This window comes from Monoraphidium neglectum (genome assembly GCF_000611645.1).
Source record: "Monoraphidium neglectum strain SAG 48.87 unplaced genomic scaffold scaffold03149, whole genome shotgun sequence".
Classification (NCBI taxonomy): domain Eukaryota; kingdom Viridiplantae; phylum Chlorophyta; class Chlorophyceae; order Sphaeropleales; family Selenastraceae; genus Monoraphidium; species Monoraphidium neglectum.
The window spans coordinates 1-7,085 of record NW_014010479.1 but is presented as its reverse complement, the minus strand read 5'-3'; the positions used below and the strand labels follow the sequence as shown (position 1 = coordinate 7,085).

The window sequence follows — 7,085 nt, the reverse complement described above, 5'->3', positions numbered from 1 at the left end:
GGGCGGGGTGGGGCAGGGAGGGGGCAGGAAGGCGTGTTTGAGCCGGCGGAGCGGGCCAGGGCGTTGGTGGGGCCCAGGGGGCTGATTACGTGGCTGCGCTCGCCATGCCGGCCCGGCTGGGCCAGGTCGATTGTCATACATTTGCATGCACCCCGCGCGCTCCTCACCTTGGCAGAGCAAGGCGTCTGAGGCAAGAGCCACGCCGCCGCTGCAAGATGCAAGGCAGGCGTTGTGGTACCACTCTCCGTCGGCGCCGCAGGCTGGGTTGACCTCAAATGAGCAGCTCTGGGTGCAGTCGAACGCCGTGGCGCCACTGCCGCCGCCAGCATCTGATGCGCCTGTGGCCGCTGAATACGCTATCATTATTGCCATAAAGGCGACTGCGAGCCCCATGTGAGCCCGTGGAGGCTGCATGGCGCGCGAGTGCTTTTGGCTCCGCCTGCTGAGCCGCACTTGCACCACTATTCGGCCAGTGGGGTTCTGAAATCAGTGAAACACGAGTTTAATGCCGCTGGATGCGCCTCCCAGGGGTGAGTATCACTTGGGTCGGCTGTGTGTCGATCTTGTTGCAAGCGAACATCAAAGTGACAAAGCCCGGGACACGTTGCACAATGGAAATTATGTATAAATCTCACGATACAGCATACACCAATCACCTGCTGGTTGAACTTTTCGTTTGGACGTGGGCACGCCTGTCACACTCAAAGGTCAAAAGGAGCCGCTCACCCACCGAGCCGATAGAAGGCGGAGCAACACCCCCGAGCACGCCTACGTGCGCGGATTTGAACATTGATTACAAGTTATATTGGGCGAATGGCCACTGCGTACCGCAGAAAGCATGTGCATTCCCATGACCATGGTTCGAAGTGTGAATCCTTCAAGGCCGCAACGGCGCGCAGACACCGATCCAGGGCGGCATGCAGGGCAGGATCATGGGGCAATGTCTGGGAAGATCCAGAGGAATGCTATATATACAGGTTTACCTATGGCAGGGACACTAGGAACCTGATTATACAGCGCCGCCCAGCTGCGACCCTCCTCTGCTCAGCAGCCGCGTGCTGCTCCCCGTGGGACTGTGCCGCGCGCCGCCGCCACCGCCCGCGCCGCCCGGCCACCCCTCGCCGCCGCCCGCCCGCCACGCCGCCGCCCCTGCGCCCGTGCCCGCGCCGCGCTGCTGCTGCTGCGCCGGGCCGGGCTCCGGCTCCTCCTGCAACAGCAGCGCCCAGCCGCCGCCGCCGCCGCTGCTGCTGTCCTCAGCCCAGAGCCGCCGTAGGTCCCCCCGCGCCGCAGTCAGCGCCAGCACCGTGCCCAGTGTGCAGGGCACCAAGTAGAGCAGCGCGGGCTGGGCAATAGATAAGCGAGGGCAGAGGGAGGCCAGCTGTTGGTGGAAACCCCTCCAAGCAAAAGCCCGCGCCCAGACCCGGGTCAATCATCAGTCAGGAAGCATGGGCAAAGCACGCGCCGCGCCAGCTCCACCCAGGAGGTGTGCGCCCCCCCACCACGCCGCCCCAAGGCAAGCCCAGCCAGAGCGCCCCAGCAGGCAGCGCCGCGCCGCGGTGTGCGCGCGCGTGGCCCCCTGCTTCGCCCCAGCCGCCGCCGCAGCCCTTTTGCACCCCCACCCCACCGCACACGGCCCCCCCCCCCTGCGCCTGCCCACCTGCCCTTGGTCCCCAAACCAGCTGAAAACGAGGGCCACGTATGTTAGGGTGAGCCCCACCCCATAGCCCGCCAGCGCCGGCAAAAAGTATCCCCGCGGCCACGGCAGCCGCAGGTCTATGTCGACGCGCCGCATCAGCGCGACCAGCAGGCCGGGCAGAATGATGTCACCGAACCCAAGCATGCTGTAGCCGCCGCGCGCGATCGGCGGGCCCTGCAGCCGCGGGACGCGCAGCAGCATCGGCATGACCTCGTCGGCGCCGGCGCCGCGCGCGACCTCGACCATCACAGATTCGCCGCCGCCGAACAGCAGGGGCTGGATGAATACGAAGAAGACGTCGTATAGGAAGCAGAGCGGCAGCAGCACGCACGCGACGCGCAGGCTGCCGAGCCGCAGCGTGCGCAGCACGAGCAGCATGAGGCAGATGCCCAGCGCGTCGAGCAGCGGCCAGGACCAGGCGGCGCCGCGGAACGCGGCCCACACCGCGGCCGTCGCGAGCGAGGGCGGGGCCGCGATGAGGGCCGGCAGCGGGACGGGGCCAATGAAGGGCACGAGCGCGTCGCGCGCCGCGAGCGCGGGCGCAGCGGCGGCGACGGCGGCCGCGAGCGCCACCCCCATCGCCTGCGCGGAGGTGATCGTGAAGACCCCCAATATGAAATAAAAGAATGCCTTGTCCATGAAGAAATACAGGAGCAGCAGCATCGCGGACGCGACCCCGACAAACGCGACCGCGCCGGCCGCCGTCACATCAAGCGCGCCGCCCGCCGGGCCGCCCGCGCCGCCGCGCTCCCGCGCACGCCGCGCCGCATCCGCGTCGCCGCCGGCAGCCGCCGCCGCCTTAACACCCTCTGCGTGGTCGCGGCCCGACCACAGCGCGCCGCCAGCGACCGTTAGCACGGCCATGAGCCACAGCAGCGCCGCGCCCGCGTCTAATGGCGGCAGATCGAGCAGCGCGACGCTGATTAGGACGACAGGCCCCGCGCGCGTGAGGTTGACCAGCTTGGCGCCCAGATCGTGGTCGATGGAGATCGCAGGGATCGTGCCGTTGACTTTCTGGTCGCCGGGCTCTGTGGCGTTGTCGAGGGAGCCCCCCATTGTGATGCAGCCTTGGAGGGGATGGAAAAAGGCGGCCCCAACCGAGAGCATATGGGTGAGGGGTTGGAGGTGGGGCGGGAGCCTCAACTGATGCGACAGAGGGTGTGCTCCACACAACATGGGGGACAAGGCGTCGGCTGGCTAGCAGGCCCGCTGCCGCGGCTCCTGCCACCCCACAGCTGCAGGGGCGGCGACTACGGCCCCTGAGCGGGCCAGCTGCGCACTGCTTGGCAGGCGGACCCCCCCTATCCGCGCCCTTGCACCAGCACGCCGCGCATCGGCAGCACGCGTGTGCACGTGCGCTGGAGAGCATGTGTGTGCGTCCCAACACTCACATGCCCAACAATCTGATGCACGCCCCCTCACCCACACCCCCCCACACACCCCCGCAAACACACCAACGCACAAACAAGAGCCACACACCCGGCGCATCGTTGAACATCAGCAGCGCGCTGCCGCCGGCCGCCAGCACCGCCAAGTATTTCGCGACAAAGCTGCACGCCCCGCGCCGCGCGACGGCCACCGCGCCCTCCAGCTGCTGCTCCAGCGGCCCGCAGGCGTCCAGCGGCTCTGCTGCCACCAGGCGGACGGGGCGGGAGCCGTTGAGCGACGGGATCGTGCCAAACGCGCCGACGACGCCGTACTCCGTCTCCACGAAGCTGCCGTCCTGGGACTCGAGCTGCAGCTCCACCTGGGTTTATAAGTTATTAATCGAATTGGTTGACGCGGGGTCGGATGCTGCAAAAGACGCATGGACGAGGGGGCGCTACTGTACGTGGAGCGGCGGCGGGGGACCTTGGGCGTGCTTGTCAGCAGCAGCGCTGCGTTGTCAATGCAAGGGGTGTCGGCACAAGGCACACCTCGCGCCGGGTGTGGATGTGGGAGGCTGGGCGGACCGCCGCAGGCGGCGCCGCTGTCGTGACGCGCCGCTCGACGGACCAGGTGGCGGCGCGCTGGTTCTTTTGCGGCTGCGCACCGCTCGAGGGTATGCCGACGGCTTCTTTCTAGCTTCATAAAGCCCCTGCTCACCACGGGGCCTTCGCAAATGTCCTCAGCACGCGCCCCAACAGCGACGACGAGCGCGCCCACCACGATGGCCCACATCCTGCCTTGCCAAATCATCAACGCGCCCTACCCCTGTCAGGGGAGCACGTGCGGCCGTCCCTATGGCTCGCAAGTCCGCACCCTTCCGACAAAAGATTGCAAAGACGCGGCCTTGATCCTTGATAGGTCGTGGTCGCAAATCAGTATTATATGCTATATCATCGAGCGCTGTGCATGACTGTGGCACCCTGTCGATGGAGCGTTTGCAAATGCCATTGCTCGCCAACACACTGGTGGCACTTGATGCATGAATCCGGGCTTGATGTCAGCCCCTATTTGGCCTGTACCCCCGACGACCCTTATCATACAGACCCTCACTAAAGCACGCAGCACGGCCCTGAAGACGCTTAGATCGTGTTGGAGCCGTTTTGTCCGACTTGTGACATCAGCACATGACGTTCAGCAATTCAATTGCTGATAGCACGCCACCTCAGCCATAACTCAGCAAAGGCTGCACACCCACGATGAAGCAGCATCAGACGGTGTGATACTAACTGCCCTCATTGCCCTTGATGCTGCTGTTCCAGGTTTGCTGCCATTCGTCCGCAGCATCCCCGTGCCTTCCAGCCGCAGGGACAGCTGGCGTCGCTGGATGCTTTGCCTTTCCTGTCCAAAGCCGTTCAAATGCATAACAACCGCGCGAATACTTCCCGATGACGCTCGAATCTCGCAGATCCTGCCTGCCTCAGCCATGGAGCCAGGCGCCGCTGCCCATCCGATCCTGCCGCCACACTGCTTGGACTGGCGGCATGGTAAGCCACCAGGGTAGCCGGCCGCGCCACATTCCTGCCTGGGCCTGCCGGTGGCCGGGGTGTGGGCAGCCTGCATCCCCAGGTTGACCCATAGTTCCCGTGCAAGGCGATCAGGGCCACAACGATCCTTGGTTACAGGATCAGGGTGTGTTGACGCGGGGCTGGTGCCTGCGCAGGTGTTTGTTTGCAGGCCGCAGCTCAACGCAGTGGACAACACGCCACGTGGTGCGCCATACTCTCTGCCAGCTGAATACTAAAAAATGTCAGATTGGGACGTACAGGACCAGATTTGCATGCGGGCGCATAATGGCGGGTGTCATCATATCCACTTCATATCAATGCTGCTGAGAGCCACAGCTGTGCTGCTGGGCGTGAAAACGATGCTAGCACTACAGCAACAGCGGCAGTGGTCATGCTGCTGCTGCTCCTGCTGCTCCTGCTGCTCCTGCTGCTCCTGCTGCTCCTGCTGCTCCTGCTGCTCCTGCTGCTCCTGCTCCTGCTGCTGCTGCTGCTCCTGCTGCTGCTGGTACTACTGGTACCACTGGTACTACTGGTACTACTGGTACTACTGGTACTACTGGTACTACTGGTACTACTGGTACTACTGGTACTACTGGTGTTGGTGCTGCCTGTGGTGCCTAAATGTATATTATACGTCAAAGTTGACGCTGGCGAACTGCGCCCCAGGTGCCTCACCTGCCATGTGCACATGGCAGAGGTGAGGCTACGTACGATCGCGTAATCCTAGAACAGGGCAGCTGTCCTCCAGTGGAGGGGAGGCTGCTGCTAGCTGACTAGCCAAAAAAGCCGTGGCCGCGTTTGTTTACAGTTGCAAAATGGAAAGAGAATGCTCGATGCGGCAAAGCCGCGGAGTCCAGTGCAGCCAAAAGCGCCCTGCCCCCACACAACCCCCCTTGAAAACTGGTCCGATCCGCACGCGCTGCCAAGCAAATGGAACTGTTCCTGCTGCATGTGAGGCCCTAAAATGTTATATATGACGCTGGCAAACTGCTCCCCAGGTGCCTGACCTGTCATGTGCACATGGCAGAGGCGAGCCTACGATCGCATAATCCTCGTACAGGGCAGCTGTCTGCCGCAGCGTTCACTCCGGGATTCACGCTCTCCACACTGAGCACACGCTGCCGCATCACCGCCGGGACTGGCACCCAGCTAGCAGCCTTCAAATGGAATTTTGGCCCCTGATACTCTGTGTGGGGGCCGCTGCCCAGCATCTGCCGTGGCTCTTGATGTCCGCCACAGCGTCCGCTTCCCTGCGACGCCCCAACGGCAGCTACTGGTGCATCAAAGGGGCTGCTGAACGCAGCTGGTCCGTTGCACGCGCCGTGCTGCCGCAGGTCAGCGAATTGCCTGACCTCTCGCCAGGGAGTCAGGACGGCGTCCGGGTGAGCTCCTGTCCTGGGTCCGGCCATCAGTCGCCTCCAACCGATCACGGTCCGCCAGGGGCTGACGTCGGAGGCCCTGCTGGCTCAAGCAACAGACCTGCTTATTATTCGGGTCTTTTCTGAAGTGCGGCTTTATGATTGCTCGCGAGGACACCAAAACTGGCCTGGTGGCTGCGCGCGCGATGCCCTAGCTCCCCATTATGTCACAGCTGGCGGCCCAACGGGGCCGCGACGCAGAACATACACTCTGGACTGGGCGGCCGGGAAATCGCAACCGGCGGCACCCGCTAGCTCCACCGCAAGTGCAATATAAGCAACAGACCGAATCTAGTGCAATGTATGACACGTACCAAGCGGTTGAGCATCGTGGGCTGCGTGATGCTTGGGAGTCATTGTTCTTGCAAACTTAAGTCGCCTGAGTCACGGCCGCATGCACAGTCCTTGGGTCTGTGGCGCCACATTGCGCCGATTCAAGGGGTCAGTAGTCCCCTGGAAATGGGTATACATAATTTTTCGCGTACGCACCAATTCTTCGACCCCCAGCTGCCAGGCCTGGGCCGCGACTTTGGCCGTGACATGACAGGGTCCCGTCTCCGTCACTGGGTGTGTCATGAAGTTTGGTCAGCATCTGTGGCAACACGCCTGTTGAATGCATAAATAACGCTAACGATTACCATTTAATCATTCCGCGGTGCATCCCTACCGCCCGGGTCATTCAAACTCCTATCGCCGACACACGATCAAGTCATCAGGTGGGCCATTCTGGGTTGCAAGTATTCTGAAAGAAAGCAAGGAAACCAGAGCATCCGTTCATATAAGCATGGGGCTCGATCAGGCCTCGAGCCACCAGCCCCAGGAGGCCTCGGCCTGGGCCCAGGCCTGAGCCTGTCAAACCTGTCTCAACCTGTGCCCCCTCTGAATCTGTGCCCCCCCGTGGCCCTCCCCTCTCCCTCATTGCCCCTCTGATATGCCCAGGCTGATCGCTCCACATTCATCATGGCCCGCCTTTCCCTGACCATGGCCATCATGGCTGCGCTGTGCCTGACGGCGCCCGCTTTTGCAAGGCCCCATGCG

At 63.4% G+C, this 7,085-nt stretch overlaps 2 protein-coding genes across 2 annotated transcripts; both read right to left on the bottom strand.

Annotated features, from left to right (window-relative positions):
* Nucleotides 1-1,009: 1,009 nt before the first annotated feature.
* MNEG_12258 (signal peptide peptidase-like 2B) lies at nt 1,010-3,856 on the bottom strand (the record flags this gene model as incomplete). Its single annotated transcript, XM_014039271.1, has 4 exons — nt 1,010-1,342; nt 1,718-2,724; nt 3,176-3,443; nt 3,782-3,856. The coding sequence occupies 4 exons, from the start codon at nt 3,854-3,856 to the stop codon at nt 1,010-1,012; spliced, it is 1,683 nt and encodes a 560-aa protein (XP_013894725.1).
* Nucleotides 3,857-4,927: 1,071 nt separating this feature from the next.
* MNEG_12257 (hypothetical protein) lies at nt 4,928-5,137 on the bottom strand (the record flags this gene model as incomplete). Its single annotated transcript, XM_014039270.1, has 1 exon — nt 4,928-5,137. A coding segment is annotated over one exon (210 nt), but the record flags the coding sequence as incomplete, so codon positions are not given.
* Between the last annotated feature and the right edge of the window lie 1,948 nt (nt 5,138-7,085).